Source organism: Mesoplodon densirostris, chromosome 12 (genome assembly GCF_025265405.1).
Source record: "Mesoplodon densirostris isolate mMesDen1 chromosome 12, mMesDen1 primary haplotype, whole genome shotgun sequence".
Taxonomy (NCBI): domain Eukaryota; kingdom Metazoa; phylum Chordata; class Mammalia; order Artiodactyla; family Ziphiidae; genus Mesoplodon; species Mesoplodon densirostris.
Window position 1 is genome coordinate 61,926,366 of NC_082672.1, and position 23,602 is coordinate 61,949,967.

A 23,602-nucleotide genomic window follows, 5' to 3' on the forward strand; every position below is an offset into this window, starting at 1 on the left:
GCAGAATTATGCTACTGAAATACCAGGTAATTGATCTGTCTTCCCATTCTGGGATCAATTTACTTTCCCACCAAAATTCCACCTCAAATTTGGTGACTCTTGACTATCTGTCTTGCCCTTTATTGTATGTTAATTTCTTGTTCATTCTATTTTTTCTGTCTGCAAGGCTCTCCTCACCTGGGAAGTCAGTGAATGTTATATGATTCCATTTCTGAAGAAAAATGAGATCATGTACATACTGAAAGGAAACTGAATGCTGTATTCCAGTTAGGGTGTATGACTGGGAGAAATCCACTTTAATTTCTCTCTTTTGCTTATCAGTATTTTCTGTAATGATTATACATTTCTTTTTTTTTGAACAGCTTTAATGAGATATACAAAATTTACATATAAATCTAACCAATTCTAAGTATACAATTCAACAATCTCAATAAATTAATAGAACTGAGCAACCAACACCACAATCCAGTTTTAGAAGGTTTCCATCACCCAAAAAGTTCCTTCCTAGATGTTTGCAGTTAATTCCTATTGCCACCCGTAGACCTAGAGAACCACTGATCTGCTTTCTGCCTCTACAAATGTGCTTTTCTAGAGATTTCTTATAAATGGAATCAGTATGTGGTCTTTTGTGTCCAGCTTCTTTTGCTTAGCATGTCTTTGAGGTTCATGCATAATAAAGCACAGATCAGTATTCACTCCATTTTATTGCTGAATAGCATTCTGGTGTACGGATATACCATATTTTGTTGTTTGTATCCATTTATCAGTTGATGGACATCGGGATTATTTCCAGTTTGGGGCTATTATGAATAATGCTGCCATGAAGATTTGTTTCATGCCTTTGCGCAGAGATATGTTTTCATTTCTTTTGGATAGATCCCTGTGAATGCTTTTCTAATAATTATAATTTCTTTTAAGTAAAGGAAACTATTGAAAAAAAAGGTCTAGACTTTTTTCTGACTCCAATTTTTTCATCCTTATTCATTTTAAGCCAATTATACCAATCCTCTGGTTTAGGTTTAGTCTGTGTTTTTATTCTTATGCATATAACTAAAAGACTTTTAAGTTATTCCAACTACTTGATTCTCTCTTGTTGATTATTTAAAATGTTATAAATTTTCCCTATGACAAACCTGGGAGAGCAGAAACAGTTGTCAAAATATGAATTAATACTTAAAACCGATTTTTGACTAAACTATTATTTTTACCAAGTTCCTATATAGATCAATTTGGTTTGTATTAAATTATTTTTACCTAAAATTTTCAGTTGAATTATCTAGAGCCCCCCCAGACCAATTAGGTCCAATTATGTGAAGTTTGCTCTCCTCTGTTTATCTTATTACAACCTTCTCATGTTTTTTGTTTTCTGTTCCTTTCTACCTGAACACATTCCTACAAAAATGCAGAGGGCACCTTGAAGAACTTTTATCTTAAAATTGTTGGGTGCATAACTTACTGTGGATGTTCAATAAAAGTTTAATTGGATTGCACAAAATTTCTAGCTTTTTTTGTACAATGAAACTTAGCTGCTGTATTATTTCAATCTGGAATACAATGTAGCTTAGTATACCTATATATCTCATTCTTCTCACTAATTACTTCGTGCTCTTCTTTCTGGCTACCTATAGTAACAATAAACATAAACCCTTTTCAATCAGATATGCAGGTCTTCTCTCTGAAGTTAGACCAGAAAAGTGAGTTGGTTCCTTGTATTTAAGAGGCAAATATGAAGATACATTACCTTAAATGGAACTATCTAGAAGCCACACAGCCTAGCAACATCTTTTGTGGTTCAAAATTTGTTTTTGCTCTCATGGTTTGATAAGACCTCCATACAGAGAAACTCAGGGCTACTATGAGTTGGGAAAATATTATTTGCTGAACCAGATGATAACTACACTCACCACAATAACTAGTCAAAGAAAAAGGATAAATATTTGTTAATAGGAAAAATACACTTTTAGTTTTTTTTGTTGTTGTTTTTTTGACTAAGTGATAAAGTTCAGGGTACAAAAAAGTTACAAAACGGAGTCCCCCTCCATTCCTATCACTCAGCTTCTCAGTTCCTCTCCTGGAAAAAACTACTGTTCTTGTGTTAGAAGGGTGATCTGGTGGAATCTGTCAGAGCCTATGTAAAGCAGACATCCACATAGGGAAGAGAGCTGTAGCAGAAAATGGGAGATCAGTCACATAAAGGGGAATTAATCAAATAAGTAAATACAGTAAGGATAATGGGAGTTAGGTTTCTCATGGACAGAGAAGGGAGTTACAGTTATGGAAAAGGAGAAAACTGGAACAAGACTTAGAGTGTTGGAGGTATCAGTGTGAACTCATGGTTCCTGATACACAAAGATACAAAAATATAGATATACAGGGGGGTGTATACAATTGTCTAACGTGTATACCTTCGCTTGTCTGCTGAGAGGGCTTGGGAGCAGGAACAACCAAACAGCAATAAACAATCTAGTGTCCAGATCTTGGTTTCTAAATACTATACTCTACTAAAAGGAACCAGGGCTCCTTGGAGAAATTGCTGATTCCAAGGTTGGGACAGGTAAAGTATGAACTGAACCTGGAACTTCTTGTTGCGCCAGAAAGAAAAGAAGTGTTGGGAGAATGATGGGGACACGTCAAAAGGACACAGAAGCCAGCTTGAAGGGCTTTCCACTAGCTAAATCAGAGCCAACTTGAAAATCTAAATAATGTTAACAATAGATTATAATCCAATGAATAATATAGAAAACCATAAATCTACAGTGATTTAATAAATGAATGAACTGAAAATTTGATGAAAAACAGGGTAACTCACATGATCTCAAACTGCCCTCCACATAAATACTTAATTGTAAAGGGAAACAAGAATCTTTATGAGAAGCCTAGCAGATATCTCCTTATTAAGAAGTCACAGTGCACCTCATCAGTAACTGGAAAAATCTAAATTGTATGCCACCTGATAGGGTTCAATGACAAGAACATATAATCACTTTTGTGATATTCCTGCCAAAGATGCATAACCTGAATATAAGTATGACAAAGTAGCCGAAAGGAAAGATTGAATATTCTATGAAATAACTGGCCTGTGATCTTTAAGTGTCAAGGTCATGAAAGTAAGGTAAGTGTTCCAGATTGAAAGTGACTAAGGAAACATGACAATTAAATGCACTATGTGATTCTGAACTGGATCCTTTTTGTATAAAGAATACTATTGGAACAACTGGTAAAACATGAATGGGATCCAAGGACTGGATGGTAGTAATGGATCACGGTCAATTTTCTGATTTTGATGTTTGTATTGTAGTTCTATAGGACGTTGCTCTTGTTTGTAGGAAATACAGACTAAAGTGTGATTATGGGACATCATGTCAGCCACTTTCTCTCAAATGGGACAGAATTAAAAAACAGAAAGGTTCTCTAGCAACTTTTCTGTAAGTGTGAGATAAAAAAAGGAAGAAAGAGAGAAAGAAAACTGCTGCATTAGATTGCAAGTTCTCTCTTCTATCCTTTTAGTCTTTTGTTCCACCGGGGCCCTGAATGTATTAGGTGTTCAATGCGTGCTTTTGATTTGTTGAATAACAAAAAGAAATCACTGTGGCTGCCACGAAAAAATGTCCTGAAAGGTAATAAGCGTAGAAGAAGGGGGACTTGTTAGAAAGCTCCTGGAACAGTCTAGGTAAAAAACGGACTGAAGTGGTAAGAATGGTGATGTCAGAGAAGTAAAGATTACGTAAATATTTAAAATATGAATTCAAAAGATGTTGTGTTATGGAAAGGGAGGTAAGAGAAAGGATGGCATAAAGGAGGACTCCCAGTTTTCTGGCAAAACCAACCTGATGATATTTACTGGTAATGGAAGAATAAATTCAGAAGAGGTGGAAAGTGGGACAGTAGTGAGTTATTCTAAATATGCTGAATTTGAGGCACTTGTAATAAAACACTGCAATAAAACACTGTACAGATAGTATGAGTCTGAAACTTAGAAGAAAGGTAAAAGCACCTAGGCAGACAGTACAGGACTGAGAAGAAAAGATGGCCTGAAATAAAACTTTCAAGGCTCGTGAAAGGAGGAAGAGCCAGAAAAGGTACAGCCTAATAAGGTACAGCCAAAAGAGGTAAAAAGAAACCACGAAAGTATAGTGTTAAGGAAAAAAAAAAAAAAAAAAAGAGAGAGAGAGATAAGAACATTTCAAGAAGGAAGCTGTAATTGGGGTTAAATGGTGCTATAAAGTAAAACAAGGACAGGAAATACCCATTAGATTTAATGATACTGACATCATTGCTATGTAAGTTGTAGAAGCCAGATGGGTGAGTTGAGAAGTGACTGAAGGTAAGAAAACTGAGATAGTAACTGTAGACATCAATTCGAGAAGGTTCACGTTAAGGAAAGGAATAAACAAGATGGTAAAGGGAGTGGAATATGGGGTTGAGAGAGGTTTGATTGTTTTAAAATGGAGAAATCTGGACATTTAAATGCTGGTGGGACCCAAAAACCACTGAGATAAACTAAATGACACAGGAGAAAAGAGAGAATTGAGAATGTAGGTTTTCTTAATTCCACAATGGAGTTTGTTACACAGGCCCCCAACATTAAGTTCAAGTGATTTTGAAAGTAAAATTGTTATTCATTAGAATTCTAGAATGTTATTTAGTAAAAAAAAAAGTTCTAAAGTCATCCAGCCCCGTCTGCGGCCCAAAGAAGTTAGGTGACTGACTGACTTATCTACTCAAGGTCACAAGGTTACTATGTGATAGGGATATGACCCAAGGACTTCTGACTGCATACTCTTTCCACGATCCCAGGGTGACTTTATATATGATCTGGGTGTTCTGCAGAAGTACATCTGGGGTCATAAGGATGGTGAAGGTAGGCGAGTAAAGGAGATGTGCGTTGGAGAGAGTGTTGCCACGTTCTAGGGCTCTGGAATCCCCATTCCTATTTCACAGAAGCTGCCCTCTGTCTATTTAATAAACTAGGGGCCTGAATGAAATTCAGCTTTAAAAAAAAAAAAAGCAAACAATAATCAAACAAACGTAAAAATATAATTTAAAATATGCTTACCGGGTAATAGCACTGAACAACCCACGGATGCGTGCTTTATGTCTAGCTACAAAAGCTTCAGTAAATATTACTCCTCTGTTATCAAGATCAATGTGTCCGTTAATAATTCTACCTAGTCGCTGAGTTAGCGCCTGAGGGTAAAGATGGATGAAAATTCTTATTAATTTGAAAGAACAAAATTACACATTTACATTCGTACAGTCTTACGAGAGTCATGTTGCATGCTGATGCTGTATTAATCATATGATTGAATAATTTCAGCAAGCATGAATTAACAAGATATATAAGGTAAAATGAAGACTTAGGATCTAGGAAACTTCGTAATCTTATGGCAGAGACAAGAATCGAATGAATCAAATAGCTGAATGTTAAAAGGCTCAGCTACGTGCTAAAATAAGGCCTATTTCTATGGTAAAATAAAAGAGATTGATTAACCAATTTTCTAGATACAGGCAGTCTGACACACAGACAGCCAAGACATATACATGGGTCTTGGAGAGGATCCTATATGGAGCTTCTAACACTAACAGAGAGAAATAAATGTTATTCCAAGATTCTGCGACCTAGGGAAACATAAGACCTGAAAAGTTATCTTCTGTGATGCAAATATTAACAAACTGTGTCCAGAATCTATACTGACAGACAACCTGATTTCTTGGTAATCTCAAGACAGTATTTGTCCACAGCTACACTATGACTGGGATCAGGTACATATAAAATAAGCCTGGACATATTTGCCTTCCCAGGACAAGTTAAATCTACTCAAGTCAGCTTGGCTGATACTTTTATGGTACAGAAAAATGCTTTCCAAACAACTTCTTAATGAGCTTTTAGAATACTGCCTGTGATACTGAGAAAAATTAAAACTGAAAAATATTAAGAAACTATATATATTTCTAAAATGTATCAGTAGCACAATTTTATAAGAAATCATTTGAATTTGTTCTGATACTTTTATTTAAGTGTCTAAACATTTTTTTTTTACCTTCTGTGATTTACATATATTTGCCGATTTTATCTTCTGTGATTTACATACATTTGCTCAGAAGCTTAGGCTCCTGAAATGCTTTGTAAAACAGATCTGTGCCCTAAATGGTATTTTAGATGCAATTAGGAGAAATCACTCAGCTAAAATGAGTGAGTAAATCTGTTGTATTATAAATTAATCTCATGCAATTATGGTTTGGTAAGTTAAAGTATACCTAAAAAGGGATTTGGCTTTTCCCTTATTTGTTGCAGTAAATACAAAACAAAACCATCATTTATTGAGTACTTCCACTGTGCTAGCCATTTCAGTAGATATATCATGAATATAACCTCACTGAGATCTATGAAAGAGACAATTATTCCCATTTTCAGATATGTAACTGGAAGCACAAAAGACATGAAATAATTTTCCTGACACTGAATAACTAAGCAGTGGCATAGACAGAATTCAAATCAAGGTCTGTTTAACTCCAAAGCCCGTGCACTTTCCACGGTACCAAATGGACTTCTATAATCCTAAAATGTCAAACCATTTTAAGAAAAAAGAAACAACAAACAGGGAACTAGCCTCTATTTTCAGGTAGCATTGTTATTACACTATAAATCTAAATATCTGATTTGAGTATTGACACAAGTACCAAAAATTAAAGAGAATATAAGTGATTCCTTGGTTCTTCTTCCTGTCACACTGACAGTTTAGAGGAGGAAAAAAGGTGACATCAAAAGATGTTGGTACTACTTACATTTTGGGCAAGAAAATTCTTTGTTGGGAAGGGATGTTCTGTGCACTGCAGGATGTTTAGCATCAGCCTTGACCTTTACCACACAAGATGCCAGTAGCACCCCTTCTAAATTATAGTCTTCATCAGTTATTTCTTAAAATATAACTAGGCAATCAGAACTGATGATACTGGTTAAAGTTTCTGTACAGTTGTTATCAGAACATTAAATAAGCCTATATGCTTATGGTAAACCTGCTACTGCATCAAAGCAGGCCTAGAACTTAAGTCTACTTAAGTTTAGGGTGTCTCTGGGTTCAGGAAGATTACAATCACTTCTAAACAATCGCATCAGAGCCATCAATGTATAAGTATTCCCTAAATATATTGCTAGAACATCAGTAGTCAAACACTTGCAAAAAATCAATTAATGGTAAGAAGGTATAGTTTCTTCCCTCCCATTAAAATTCTTTTATTTATCTGAAAAGACATATTATAGTATTAAGAAAAAAATACCTGTGTCAGAAAGTTTCCGGGAAGATCATAGGTTTTACACAGTTCGGATATGGTTACCTGACCACTTTCCTGTAATTTATCGTTTACCTCTTCTGCTAACCGATCCAAATAGTTCCTAATAGTTAAAAAAAAAAAAGGAAAAACCCAATTAGGAATAATAATTTTCCTCTATCTATTATGTTTAATTCCTGTTGCAATAAGGTATTCCCCAAAAGTAATGAATATGTTTAGGTAAACACCATTCATTACTCATATTCTGAAAATTTTCTTATCAATGTAACTAAATGTAAGGTTAATCAAATAATAAATGCTGAAATTGTTTTCAACAATTAAAATTCTGTAATCATTTTCATTAATATTTTTGGAACAATTCTGCTTTCAGAGTTAAACTCATACAGGAAAGATGAAAAAATTATGTTTTGTGTTGCTTTAAAACAATAGAAAAAAATAAAAGTTTATATTATTTCCAAGTACTCCAAACAATTAAGCACTTACTTTTTAAGTACAATGATCCTTACAATGAAAATCAGCACTAAAAGAGTTCTAAACAAAATGCTGAAGTGGCCACAACTGTTCTAAATTTAAGTATAAATTTACTTACAAAAAAACCAAAAAAGTGTTCTTAAATATCGTACATACTCATCTATCAGTTGTCCCAACACTAGCTGAACATGTTTTTCTGATTTAACAATGTCACCAATTCTATTTTCAATATGAGTCAGATCCACATTAATCGCCTGGAAAATAAGTACAAATTCTATTAGTGATAAGTTCATACTGTTTAAGTTTGAAATTACATATTTAGAACTTTAAAAAAAAACTTACTTTAAAAAAATTATCCTTAGGTGAATTTTAAATTGATACGAAATATTATAAAAAGTCTCAAATAAAAAATTAGAGGCTTGTTGCTTATTTACTTTCATTTCTGAACAAGTACATTTTCACTTGCTAAGAAAGTTCGTAATAAGAAGTTACACCATTTCAGGGGTCTTTTCTCCTCCAGAGTCCCTCCTGTAGTCTGGGGAGTCTGGTGGGGCACAACAGGCAAGTCCCAACTCGCCAGAGATCACACAGTGAGTTGGTGAGTCTGCGACCCAAACCGCCCATTGCCTCGGAGGAGTCGCCAGACCGCCGCCCCACAGGCAGCCACTTGGCCCAAGGATCAACCCAGCCCTGGCTCTCTCGCTCAGGAGAAGCTCTGCAGGCCAGAATTCAGGGGATCAAGCTGGCCCATGCATCTCAGCCCCTGCTGTGGTTCTCAGGCTTGCTAAGACGTCAGCCAAACCTACTGTTGGCTTCGTGAACAAGGCTTCTCAGCAGATCCTGGCTGGTGGTTCTGAGGTAGGAGGTAGATGTAGATGGGCCCCTGGGCTGAACAGCTAGAGTTTGTCAGGCAGAGTAAATTGGAGCTCTGTGTTCCCTAGACACTTCAAGGACAAAGCTAATGGCAGGAGCTGAGCTCTGCCAGATTAAAGAGATAAGATGACCACATCTATCACTCCTGAGGTCAAGGAGACCTCTCTGACTGCACATGTGCAGAAAGACTCCTCGGGGGTCAAAAAGGGAGGCGTGCTACCCCATAATAGGTGCTGTCAATGTCCCATAGGCTGCTGCGCTGGAATCCATCTTGGCAAAAAGATGCACACGCATGTGGAGAAGCGCCCTGGGTCTGGTCAGAGGTTGGAAATGAAGCAAGATGACTGGCCAGAGAAAAACAAACACCTGGAAAAACTGCCTCCATATAAGTGATTTAAATCACCTCTCTGGTGTGCCCCTCATTAGGGAGGATGCCTGCACTCTTCTCTGGGTGTGTATTTTTGCTTTGCTCTAAATAAACTGGTTCTTTGTTCTCTTTGCACATACTGTGCTTCCAATAAATCTTGTGCCTGCTTTACAATGTCTTTTTGTGGAATTCTTTCTCCCAAGAAGACAAGGACCAAGGTCCTCTCACCTGCTGACGTCATCTGGCGCCATGACTTGGATTGCTTCCAAGGTAACTTGCAGGTCTTTCTCAACTATGGCTAGAGACCTCTGCTTGCACTATCTTCCTTACCTTCTCCTTTGGCCTGCACCTTTCTTTCCTACTTTTCTTGCACATAGGGTCTGTTTTTCACTACATATTTTCACACCCTCCTGGGAGAAGATCTTTTGTTTTTTATTTCTAAACTGCCAATGCTGTCTTTTTCAGGCTGAGTGCACAGGCTCCCTGAGGTCTTATCTTTGTTACAAAAAACACCAGGGCATATGACTTTGGAAAATAATTATGTTTCCCAACTCCAATTCTTCCAAGAGTTCCTCCTTTTACCTCTCGGACCCCCCCACCCCTCAAGCTTTGGCAACCCTTACACAGCTATGGACAGCCTATTGGGCTGGCCAATTCCCAGCAGATAATGTCATAAATTTTACAAATGCTCAATCCCAAGGAGTACATCCCAGTAGGAAATCTTGTTATAGGACATAGGGGAGATCTGATGTCTATAAAGCTTAAGGGAAAACCGGCAACTGCTCTGCACTGGTTCAAATGTCCACCCCAGGTAAGAAGGGAGGGCACCCTGTGCAAGGAACCAAAGCTGACCAGAGATGTCTGGTTAGAAATCAGTGGGGGAGTAGAGGATGCTCCGAAGCCCATCAGCATTAAGATCGAAAGACATTCAGAGGACACTCTGAATCTCCTCCAGGTGCCTCCGAGTAATGTTTCCAGGATGCTGGACTTCATTTCCAGGAGCACTGTTCTCAGTTGCAGGTTATTCAACACGGGAGGATCTCCTTCTAAACCAAAAAAAACACCCCTCAGAAACGCTCTCAAGGCACTAAGTTCTTTTCGTTCTTTCTGTCCACTTTTAGTCATAAACACTATGGAAGGTATCCCTGGGACAACAATGTATCAGCCAGTCTGCCTCTGTCATTAGGGCCAATTTGAGCACTCTTTGGTCTAAATTCTAGCTATGAAACTATGAATATAGAAAAAGATGATATTTTTGACACTGTATGGCCACAATACTCTTTAGACTCCAGAAAAAACTGGTTACGATAAAACCCTTTTGAAATTGCAAAACTGGTTCTTTCTGCATATGCAATTAGAGAAAGCTAGCTTGTTAAAATACTTTTTTTCAGAATTCTGACCCTGAGAGAACAAAAATATGCCTAGGAGAAAGACTGAAGTTGACTCTTATCATGTACCTTGAGAGACAAACACAGCCCGCTTTGCCTGAGACTTCAGCCTTGGGTTAATTAGTAGAACTTCAAGCCAAGGGGAAAAAAAAGCAAAGAGGCATTTTAAACCTCAAGCAGAAACTGTGAGATCTCTGTCTGTCTGGATTTATGTATATCTCAGTATGTGTCTCTGTCTGCGGATAATATTGCTGAGGCTAATTCGTAAATGAACTCTATATAACTGGCTGAAAGAAAAGTAAGTGCTTATAATCAAACAATTCTATATACAAGAGAAACTAAGCTAAACAAATTTCAGGTTCACATGATCTGGGAAATATTCAGTATTGAACTGATATCTGATATTAAAGTTAGTTTAAGTTTATTAATACAGACATGTCTCTAGAGTCATCAATATTAAGTATAATACCTTTGTTGTACCTAGGTTTACTGAAAGTCATTAAGTTCACACTGTATCTGTTACATTTGTCAACAAGAGAATTAACTTGGTATGGGATAAAAGCTTTTGAGTAAACACTGTGGGAATAATTATGTTTTAGTTTTTCCAGATTTTTGGTACCTTGAGACTTTAGTTTTGCTAAATCAAGTCAAATGATAAAAAGTCATTAAACATCTAAATCATTTTTAAGATAAAATACTGGAATATTGATCGCTGAACGAATCTAAATTCGCCTACTTTTGTCTTCTCGCAAGAGGGAAACTAAAGATGTTTGGGTTTATCAGACACATGCCTTGTATTACATTGAAAAAAGAAATTGTGCTTTGGGAAAATGCATGTTTTTAGGGGTTATGGAATATATTAAGTTTGCTAATCAGGAAATGCCAATACGACAAACAGTTCACAATTGCTTTCTTCTTGGTTTTCACTAGAGGTTAAGGTTTTTAAGGGTTAACAAGTATAATATGTAATTAAAGTTACTAAAATGATAAGGGAAGCATTTCAATGTGTGAAGCAAGTAGAATATATGTTGTCGGTGATAGAAGATACAAAGACTGGAATTTAGTTTTCTCTCTCTGTTAAGAGAACAAAGTTTTCTTGGAATGCTGCTTTTGATAACACACTGTGTGAATTTCTGTCTTTAGGTGATTTGTATTTGCTTTTGAAATCTTTTGTTACTTTGGATGAGTAAATAAGTTATTATTTCACAATGATCTATGATTCTATTTGACTGTTTTAAAACTTTTCGATATTTTTTGTGATATTTTTTAACAAACTTCCCAAGTGTCAAATTCTAATTAAAGTTCTTCTGACCTCCAGCTAACTTCAAGGCACTTCAGAGGGCCCCTGAGGCATCTCAGAAAAATATTACACTAACTGAGATTATTTAACAGATTAAATTACAGGAGACATATTGTCAAATAAAAGGTAACAATGACAGAATCTGTAAAGATCATGACACATGTAGATAAAGTTCACTCTGCTTCTACAAAGACACAAAGACACAAAGTCTGATTGTCAGGCTCTGCCATCCTGATGTCCTTGTAACATGGCAATGGTCTATTCCTAAATCAGGGAACTTAAAATGGGTAAACAATAGCTGTAAATTAAACAGTCAGGGCTATGGGAAATCCAAAATGGCCACCTGGCTTTTCTCAGCTCCCTGGCAAACTCCATTTTTACTTGATGGGTTAAAGCCTTCCCTGGCTGCAGGGCTGATGCCCTCACAATGAAAAGAAAATGGTTAAAAAATGTGTTTTCCACTTGGGGCATACCTTCTTCAACCTCCAGTGATCGAGGCACCCACTTCACTAGACAAATCATATAAGCCTTAACACAAACTTCTTGAAATTATCACTGTAACTATCATCCTCAATCATCAGGCAAGGTCAACAAAACTAATGGAAAAAGTGGACTCAAACAGAACAAAAATTAATTACATGGGATTAAATGAACTGGTAAATATGATTAATTTTTATGACTTTGACATATTACCAACTTCTAATCTTTGTTTTTCAGATACAGAAAAGCCCTTCTCCTCAAGCTACTTATGGCTTACAACAATTTGGTAATTTACACCTGAGGATAAAATTAAAACACTTTTCTCTTTGCCTGGTCCCTCCAGAAACTGGAGACCCTTGGGTTATGAAGAGCCTTATCAGGTAAATAAAAAAGCCTGCCTCCTGACATGTACAGTAATCTCAAAATACTTTAGGGACCTCTAGAAGACAGAAATCCACCTAAGCAAAATCTGATGGCAGGCCTTTGGCATGGCTTTCTTGGCCTTGAGAGGCCTTTTGGGAATTTAGTCTGAGACTCCTTCTGAGGAGTTAAACCAGAGTCAGTATGGAGGAGCCTATGTGGTCAATGGACCAAACTTATTTTGAAAACAAATTGGTCTTGGCTGTGTTTGGTGGAAATGAGGGCAATTTTAGAAAAAGAATTATGTTTCACTAAATATTAAATTCTAGTTTTGTTAATTAAGGCCTGTGTCTACTAAGACTCACTTCCCAGATAGTTCCTTGCTGTTAACATTATATTTTTACAAAATTTAATTAAATTTTTTTTTTTTTTTTTTTTTTTTGTGGTACGCGGGCCTCTCACTGCTGTGGCCTCTCCCGTTGTGGAGCACAGGCTCCGGACGTGCAGGCTCAGCGGCCATGGCTCACGGGCCCAGCCGCTCCGCGCCATGTGGGATCTTCCCAGACCGGGGCACGAACCCGTGTCCCCTGCATCGGCAGGTGGACTCTCAACCACTGCGCCACCAGGGAAGCCCTAATTAAATTATTAAAGGGACATTCTAAGTTTCTTTCTGAAGCCTAACTTCATAATCAACCTTTGGATAAAGATCACATACTTCATGATCTATAACCCGGAGATTAACACCAGGCTATGATCATTTAAGTTTAAAGGAACAATTAGACTATACTAAGGATAACCAGCCTAGTAACATTAGGAAATTAGGCTGAATGTCTTATGGACAATGCCAATGTAAATAATTTCCCTTAAAGATACAAAGTGGTACAAAACAGACTAAGACAGACAACTTGGGGATATACTAGGCTGCACCTAATGTAAGTTCTTGACTTAAACCCTTACTTCTGACCTTACTAATACTGCTAGCTATATTATTTTTTATTGCCTGTTTTACAAAATTGTTATTTCTTACATTACCAAATGTGTGACTGATCTCTGATAAAATGATGATATATAGTCTCATATGAAATCAATGACTGTTAACAGTGTAACTCTAGATATGGGCGGAAGCAACAAGAGGGAATATTTTCCTAGATCATAAGAGACTAGTAAGACAGGTGGTCCAGAGACTTTTGGCTACTGATAACAAGACCTGGTCCAGTAATAAATAGCACAGTGAGTGGCCTGTCAGCAAAATCTTCACCAGACCTGGGAATGAACATTCCTAGCGCCATGGTACAAAATGGTCATAAAATGCCACCCAAACCACGTTCAAATTTATGATTATAAAGCGCCCTGCCAACTGGAAACTGGCACTCGCCATCTACCTCTACAAGGATTAAATCATGAGCTGCTTCAGCTGCTGACCTTCAACATCCCATGAAAAGAGTTCGGGATGGAAATCAGAAATGAGGCACTCTGTGCTCTGGGAAAAAGTGACAGAACAGGCCTTCTGACAGTTAGATTTCAGGGAAGGATTTTTTTGATCCCAAATTCTTGCCTCTTCTCATACCTAGAAAAACACTAAAATCATTAATGGTGACATCTGCTTTGGCTATTAAGGGAAAAATTACAATTAAAAGTCAAAATGAAGGAGCTGTAGTTCAGCCATCCAAGGTAATACTAGGTAACACTATGGGCGTGATTTCAGAAAAGACTTTGTATTGCTGAGAACTTAAGTTTTATGAGCTGTGTCAAACTTGACGCCACCAGCCGTTCTCAGGACAATACCAGCTGACAGCTGGTAGCTACAACCTTACGTTTTCAAGGTCTCCTTTTGTAACTACTACATTTTTAAATAATAGAACTGCTTTAGATCATACATTAACAGAAAGAAGAGACATGTGTAGTGATCAATAGCTCCTGTTATTTATGTGTTAATACCACATCAAATGTTAAAACCTACTTAGATAAAACTAGACAACTGGCTACGTGGCTACAAGTCTCCCCAAAGCACCAGGTCCATATTGGATCTCAGGCTTATTCTCCTGGAAAAAAAAAATGAGATCTGTTTTGTCTATTAATGTTCAGGTTGTCAATCCTCCAACTGCTTCTAACTGGGGCTGTAACACCTACAACAATCACACTGGGTTAATAGAAAAGGACATCAAAAATATATGACCAGGCCAAATGGTTCCATCCTTTGGACAGGATAAGCCAAGTACTGACTCTATCTGGACCCGTATCAAAACTGTTACCAAATGTAACCTGGTTCTTACTCCTGCTTGGGCCTCTGGTTACAATAATTCTTTTACTGATCTTTGGCCCTTGCCTTCTTTTAATCTACTTGTTCAGTTTGTTCTCTCCAGGATGCAACAGTTTCCCAGACAAGATGATGGTGATCCAGAGATTCCAACCATTCCTTGAAACAGATCTTGGCAGAATAATAACAGAAGTCACCCTGGGGCACCTTAATGAGACCTGGTGAGGGCTCCATGACCCCAAGTAGGTAGGATCTATGGGCCCCTTGCCAGCCTGAAGAATCTATAGAGGAAAGATTGTTGCTGTTCATCCTCCCAATAAAGATTTCTTGGGGTTCACGTCTCTCGGGGGGATTTGAGGTAGAAGGTAGACAGGCCCCTGGGCTGAACAGCTAGAGTTTGTCGGGCAGAGTAATTGGAGGTTTGTATGCCCTAGACACTTCAACGACAAAGTTAATGGCAGGAGCTGAGCTCTGCTGAAGTAATTAGATAAGATGACTGCATCTATCACTCCTGAGGTCAAGGAAACCTCCCTGACTGCACATGTGCAGAAAGACTCCTTGGGGGTCACAAAGGAAGGGGTGCTGCCCCATAAAAGGTGCTGTCAATCTTCCATAGGCCTCTGTGCTGGAATCCACCTTGGCAAAAAGACGCACATGCATATCAGGAAGGGCCCTGGGTCTGGTCAGAGGTGGGAAACGAAGTCAGATGACTGGCCAAAGGAAAACAAAGGCCTGGACAAACTGCCTCCATATAAGTGATTTAAATCCCCTCTCTGGTGTGTTCCTCATCAGGGAGAACGTCCACACTCTTCTCTGTGTGTGTATTTCTGCTTTGCTCTAAATAAATTGCTTCTTCGTTCTCTTTGTACATACTGTGCTTCCGATAAACTCTGTGCCTGCTTTACGGTGGAATTCTTTCTCCAAAAAAGACAAGGACCAAGGTCCTCTAACCTAACGACATCAGTTCTGCTCATTTTTGGAAGGTAGGGAAACAAGGCGGTGGAGCTGAAGGATGTGAGCTCACCTCCTCTCAAGAAAACACCAAAATCACAACCAACTGCTGAACGACTATCAACAAAAAAGACTGGAACCTATCAAAAAGGATATTCCAAATCCAAAGACAAAGAAGGAGCCACAAGGAGATGACAGGAGGGGTCCTTTCTCAATATAATCAAACCCCGTACCCGCCAGGTGGATAATCCACAAACTGGATCCTCTACAGAGTTACAGAGTTTCTCCCACAGAAGTGAGAGTTCTGATCCCCACGTCAGGCTCCTCAGCCTAGGGGTCTGGCATCAGGAGGAAGAGCCCCCAGAGCATTTGGCTTTGAAGGCCGGTGGGCTTGAGTGCAGGAGCTCCACAGGACTAGGGGAAATAGAGACTCCACACTTGGAGGGCACACACAAGGTTTCATATGCACTAGGACCCAGAGCAAAGCAGTGACTCCACAGTAGCCTGGGCCAGACCTACCTGAGGGTCCTGGAGGGTCTCCTAGGAAGGTGGGGGTCTGCTGTGGCACACTGCGGGGGCAAGGACACTGGTGGCAGAGGCCCCAGGGAATACTCGGCATGAGCTCTTTTGGAGGTCGCCATTTTGGCACCAAGATCTGGCCCCACCCAACAGCCTGCAGGCTCCAGTGTTGGGACACCTCAGGCCAAACAACCAACAGGGTGGGACCAGGCCCCATTCATCAACAGAAAGGCTACCTAACGTTGTCTTGAGCCCACAACCACCTCTAGACACACCCCTTGACATGGTCCTGTCCACCAGAGGGGCAGGACCCAGCTCTGCCCTGTCCACCAGGGGGCAGGCACCAGTCCCTCCCACCAGGAAGACTGCACAAGCCCCTGAACCAACCTCACCCACCAGGAAGCAAACACCAGAATCAAGAGAACTACAATCCTGAAGCCTGTGGAATGGAAACCTCAAACACAGAAAGTTAACTAAAAGGACATGGCAGAGAAATATGTTCCAGATAAAGGAATAAGATAAAGCCCCAGAAAGACAACTAAGTGGAGTGGAAATGGGCAATCTGCCTAAAAAAGAATTCAGAATAATGATAGCAAAGATGATCCAAGATCTCGGAAAAAGAATGAAGGCACAGACTGGGGAGATACAAGAAATGTTAAACAAGAGCTAGAAGATTTAAAGAACAAACAGAGATGAACAATACAATAACTGTGATGAAAAATACACTAGAAGGAATCAACAGCAGAATAAATGAGGCAGAAGACATAAATGAGCTGGAAGATAGATTGGTGGAAATCACTGTCGTGGAACAGAATAAAGAAAAAAGAATGAAAAAAAATGAGGACAACCTAAGACACCTCTGGGACATTAAATGTGCCAACATTCACATTATAGGGGTCCCAGAAGGAGGAGAGAGAGAGAAAGGGCATGAGAAAATATTTGAAGCGGTAACAGCCAAAAACTTCCCTAACACGAGAAAGGAAACCCTCACTCAAGACCAGGAAGCGCAGAGTCCCTTACAGGATAAACCCAAGGAGGAACAAGCCAAGACACATACTGATCAGACTGACAAAAATTAAAGACAAAGAGAAAATATTAAAAGAAACAAGGAAAAAGAAACAAATAACATACAAGGGAATCCCCATAAGAAAATCAGCTGATTTTTCAGCAGAAACTATGCAAGCCAGAAGGGAGTACTACGATAGTGATGAAAGGGAAAAATCCTACAAGCAGGAATACTCTACCCAGCGAGGCTCTCATTCAGATTCGATGGAGAAATCAAGCTTTACAGACAAGCAAAAGCTAAGCGAATTCACCACACCAACTTTGCAACCAATGCTAAAGGAACTTCTCTAGGTGGAAAGAGAAATCCAGAACTAGAAACAAGAGAACTACAAATGGAAAAGCTCACCAGCAAAGGCAAACATACATTAAAGGTAGGAAATCATCCACACACAGATATAATATCAAAACCAGCAATCTTGAGAAAAAGAGAGTAAAAATGCAGGACATTGGAAATGCATTTGAAATTAAAACACCAGCAACTTAAAACAATCTTGTATATATACACACTGTTGTATCAAAACCTCATGGTAACCACAAACCAAAAATCTACGATACACACTCAAAAAAGAGAAAGCAATCCAAATACAACACTAAAGATAGTCATCAAATCACAAGAGAACAAAAGAGGAAGGGAAGAAAAAAGACCTACAAAAACAAACCCAAAACAATTAACAAAATGGCAATAAGAACATATGTATCAATAATTACCTTAAATGTGAATGGATTAAATGATCCAACCAAAAGATTGGCTGAATGAGTACAAAAACAAGACCCATATATATGCTGTCTACAAGAGACCCACTTCAGAGCTACGGACACATAGAGACTGAAAGTGAAGGGATGGAAAAATGTATGCCATGCAAATGGAAATCAAAAGAGAGCTTAAGTAGCAATACTCATATCAGACAAAAGAGACTTTCAAATAAAGACTGTTATAAGAGACACAGAAGGACACTACATAATGATCACAGGATTAATCTACAAAGACACAACAACTATAAATATATATGCACACAACACAAGAGCACCTCAACATAAAAGGCAAATGCTAACAGACATAAAAGGAGAAATCAACAGTAACACAATAAAAGTGGGGGACTTTAACACCCCACTTACATAAATGGACAGATTACCCAGACAGAAAATCAATAAGGAAACACAGGCCTTAAATGACACATTAGAGCTGATGGACTTAATTGATATCTATAGGACATTCTATCCAAAAGCAGCAGATTACACTTTCTTCTCAAGTGCACACAGAACATTCTCCAGGATAGATCACATCATAGGCCACAAATCAAGCCTCAGTAAATTGAAGAAAACCAAAATCATATCACGCATTTTTCCAACCACAATGCTATGAGATTAGAAATCAATTACAGGAAAAAACCTATAATAAACAAAAACACATAGAGGCTAAACAATATGTTACTAAACAACCAATGGATCACTGAAGAAATCAAAGAGGAAATCAAAAAATACCTAGAGACAAATGAAAATGAAAACACAACAATCCAAAACCTATGGGACACTGCAAGGGCAGTTATAAGAGGGAAGCTTATAGCAATACAACCTTACCTCAGGAAACAAGAAAAATCTCAAATAAACAACCTAACCTTACACCTAAAGCAACTAAAAAAGAAGGACAAACAAAACCTAAAGTTAGTAGAAGGAAAGAAATCATAAAGATCAAAGCAGAAATAAATGAAATAGAAACAAAGAAAACAGTAGCAAAGATCAATAAAACTAAAAGCTGGTTCTTTGAGAAGATAGACAAAATTGATATAAACCTTTAGCCAGCCTCATCAAGAAAAAAAAAGAGAAGGCTCAAATCAATAAAATTAGAAATGAAAAAGGAGAAGTTACAACAGACATCACAGAAATACGAAGGATCATGAGAGACTACTACAAGCAACTATATGTCAATAAAATGGACAACCTAGAAGAAATGGACAAATTTTTAGAAAGGTACAACCTTTCAAGACTGAACCAGGAAGAAACAGAAAATATGAACAGACCATTCACAAGTACCGACGTTGAAACTGTGATTTAAAAACTTCCAACAAACAGAATTCCAGGACCAGATGGCTTCACAGGCAAATTCTATCAAACATTTAGAGAAGAGTCAACACCTATCCTTTTGAAACTCTTCCAAAAAGTTGCAGAGGAAGGAACACTCCCAAACTCGTTCTGTGAGGCCACCTTCACCCTGATACCAAAACCAGACAAAGATATCACAAAAAAAGAAAATTACAGGTCAATATCACTGATGAACATAGACACAAAAATCCTCAACAAAATACTAGCAAACGAATCCAACAATACATTAGAAGAAACACAGGCCTTAAATGACACCACAATCAAGTGGGATTTATCCCAAGCATGCAAGAATTTTTCAATATGTGCAAATCAATCAGTGTGACACACATCACAAAACTGAAGAATAAAAACCATATGATAAACTCAATAGATGCAGAAAAAGCTTTTGACAAAATTCAACACCAATTTATGATAAAAATTCTCCAGAAAATTGGGCATAGAGGGAACACACCTCAACATAATAAAGGCCATATATGACAAACCTATAGCTAGCATCATACTCAATGGGGAAAAGCTGAAAGCATTTCCTCTGAAATCAGAAACAAGATAAGGATGTCCACTTTCACCACTTTTATTCAACATAGTTTTGGAAGTCCTAGCCATGGCAATCAGAGAAAAAAAAGAAATAAAAGGAATCCAAATTGGAAAGGAAGTAAAACTGTCATTGTTTGAGGATGAAATGACACTACACACAGAAAATCCTAAAGATGCTACCAGATAAGTAAAGCTCATCAAGGAAATTGGTAAAGTCACAGGATACAAAATTAACATACAGAAATCTCTTGCTTTTCTATACACTGACAACGAAAGATCAGAATGAGAAATTAAGGGTACAATCCCATTTACCATTGCATCAAAAAGAATAAAATCCCTAGGAATAAACCTACCTAAGGAGGCAAAAGACCCGTACTCTGAAAACTGTAAGATACTGATGAAAGAAATCAAAGATGACACAAACAGATGGAAAGATATATCATGCTCTTGGATTGGAAGAATCAGTATCGTCAAAATGACTATACTACCCAAGGCAATTTACAAATTCAATGCAATTCCTATCAAATTACCAATGGCATTTTTCACAAAACTAGAACAAAAAGTTTTACAATTTGTATGGAAATACAAAAGACTCCGAATAGCCAAAGCAATCCAGAGAAAGAAAAACAGAGCTGGAGGAATCAGGCTCCTTGACTTCAGACTATACTACAGGTTACAGTCATCAAAACAAAAAAAGCTTCCCTGGTGGCGCAGTGGTTGAGAGTCCGCCTGCTGATGCAGGGGACACGGGTTCGTGCCCCGGTCTGGGAGGATCCCACATGCCGCGGAGCGGCTGGGCCCATGTGCCATGGCCGCTGAGCCTGCATGTCCGGAGCCTGTGCTTCACAACGGGAGAGGCCACAACAGTGAGAGGCCTGCATACCACACAAAAAAAACAAAAAACAAACAACAACAACAACAAAAAAAAAACAGTATGGCACTGGCACAAAAAAACAGAAATATAGATCAACAGAATAGGACAGAAAGCCCAGAAATAAACCCACACACTTATGGTTAATTCATCTATGACGAAGGAGGCAAGAATATACAACGGAGAAAAGACTGTCTCTTCAGCAAGTGGTGCTGGGAAAACTGGACAGCTACATGTAAAAGAATGAAATTAGAACACTCTCTAACATCATACAAAAAAATGAACACAAAATGGATTAAAGACCTCAATGTAAGACTGGATACTATAAAACTCTTCGAGGAAAACATAAGCAGAACACTCTTTGATGTAAATCGCAGCAATATTTTTTTAACATCTTTATTGGAGTATAATTGCTTTACAATGTTGTGTTAGTTTCTGCTGTATAACAAAGTGAATCAGCTATACATATACATATATCCCCATATCCCCTCCCTCTTGCATCTTTCTCCCAGCAATATCTTTATGGATCTACCTCCTAGAGTAATGAAAATAAAAACAAAAATAAAATATGGCACCTAACTAAACTTAAAAGTTTTGCACAGCAAAGGAAACCATAAACAAAACGAAAAGGCAATCCACAGAATGGGAGAAAATATTTGCAAACGAAGTGGGTGACAAGGGATTAATCTCCAAAATATACAAACAGCTCATGTAACTCAATATCAAAAAAACAACCCAATCAAAAAATGGGCAGAAGATCTAAACAGACATTTCTCCATCAACATATAGGTGGCCAAAACAACATGAAAATATGCTCAACATCACTAATTATTAGAGAATGCAAATCAAAACTACAATCAGGTATCACCTAACACTGGTCAGAATGGCCATCATCAAAAAGTCTACAAACAATATATGCTGGAGAGGTTATGGAGAAAAGGGAACCCTCCTACACTGTTGGTGGGAATGTATATTGGTACAACCACTATGGAGAACTGTACGGAGGTTCCTTAAAAAACTAAAAATAGAGTTGCCATATGATCCAGCAATCCCACTCCTAGGCATATATCCGGAGAATATTATACTTCAAAAAGATACATGCATGGCAATGTTCATTGCAGCACTATTTACAATAGGTAAATTGCTTCCAATTAGGTTGGAAACAACCAAAATGTCCATCAACAGAGGAATGGATAAAGAAGATGTGCTACATATATACAATGGAATAGTACTCAGCCATAAGAAAGAATGAAATAATGCCATCTGCAGCAACATGGACGGACCTAGAGATTATCACATTAAGTGGAGTATGTCAGACAGAGAAAGTCCATTATCATATGATATCACTTATATGAGGAATCTAAAAAAAAATGATACAAATGAAGTTATTTACAAAACAGAAACAGACTCAGAGCCTTTGAAAACAAACTTATAGTTACCAAAGGGGAAAAGTCAGGAGGAGGGATAAATTAGGAGTTTGGGATTAACATATACACATTACTATACATAAAATAGATAATCAACAAGAACCTACTGTATAGCACAGGGAATGGTACTCAATATTCTGTAATAACCTATACAGGAAAAGAATCTGAAAAAAAAACTATAAATCAACTATACTCCAGTATAAAATAAAAATTAAAAAAAAAGAAGTTATACCATTTCACACAAAATTTGCCAGTTTCTTGTATATACTGTAGTGTACCTTACTGATGACATGTACACCTGTATTTTCTAAAAATATCTACATTTCTTTTACTTCCACATATTAAAAACAAATAAACATGAAACCGATGATTTTTCTCCCAAAATTACATAAATTCTGTAATTACATAAAATGACAACTATGAGGTTATTTCGTAAAGAATAAAGAATAAGCAAGTCAACTGAGAAAGAAGAACTTATTAAACTGATTCAATATATGTCAGTGAGGGTTATGTAATTATTTCTTCACAAACACAAAACATGATACCAGTACCAAGGGAATACTTAGGGCACTGAAAAAATTAATGATATAAAAAAAGTTGAGGAATCAAAGTAAAAACTATTATAAAGTTAAAATTTACCTGTTGCAGATCAACAATGTTTACTCGACCTTTAAAGAAAAGACATTCATTTATTTTACATTATGTGTTAAGTACATACCAGCCAAAAACTGTAAATTCCAACAGATTTGTTTTGGACCGTCAAGGTCCTCCTTCTACAAAGGACACAGGGCTGCAGTTATTAATGTCTTCAAACGCAAACCATTAGCTGAATAAATTTTCATGACTTAAGGTACAGACAATAGTTTATTTTCAAAGTTCCATTTGTCATATCAGGCCAATTAGAGAATCAGCTGATACACGGTTTAGCCAGATATACAGGGGTTATTTACCTCCCTTTGCAACTTTATCTACTGTGACCAAAGAGATACAGACAACTAAATTCAGGTAAACTTTTTTCAATTATTTGAAACTGGTAGGTTACCACTTATTAGCTAAAGAATATCTGTTAAGTATTCCAAATTATAGCTAATATTTTATTAGGACTATGCAGGAAGATAAAAAACAAACACCAGGGCTTCCCTGGTGGCACAGTGGTTGAGAGTCCACCTGCCGATGCAGGGGACATGGGTTCGTGCCCCGGTCCGGGAAGATCCCACATGCCGCGGAGCGGCTGTGCCCGTGAGCCATGGCCGCTGAGCCTGCGCGTCCGGAGCCTGTGCTCCGCAACGGGAGAGGCCACAACAGTGAGAGGCCAGCGTACCGCTAAAAAAAAAAAAAAAACAACCCAC

General features: G+C 37.9%; 1 protein-coding gene across 1 annotated transcript in view; it reads right to left on the reverse strand.

Annotated features, from left to right (window-relative positions):
* The window catches only part of UFL1 (UFM1 specific ligase 1), a 61,352-nt gene that overhangs the window by 35,478 nt on the left and 2,272 nt on the right, over positions 1–23,602 (reverse strand). Inside the window, exons 3-6 of the mRNA XM_060115163.1 lie at positions 22,893–22,921; positions 7,918–8,015; positions 7,279–7,393; positions 5,057–5,187 (exon numbers count right to left, since the gene is read on the reverse strand). Of these exons, the coding sequence (XP_059971146.1) occupies positions 5,057–5,187; positions 7,279–7,393; positions 7,918–8,015; positions 22,893–22,921 (373 nt within the window). The remainder of the gene's footprint in view (positions 1–5,056; positions 5,188–7,278; positions 7,394–7,917; positions 8,016–22,892; positions 22,922–23,602) is intronic.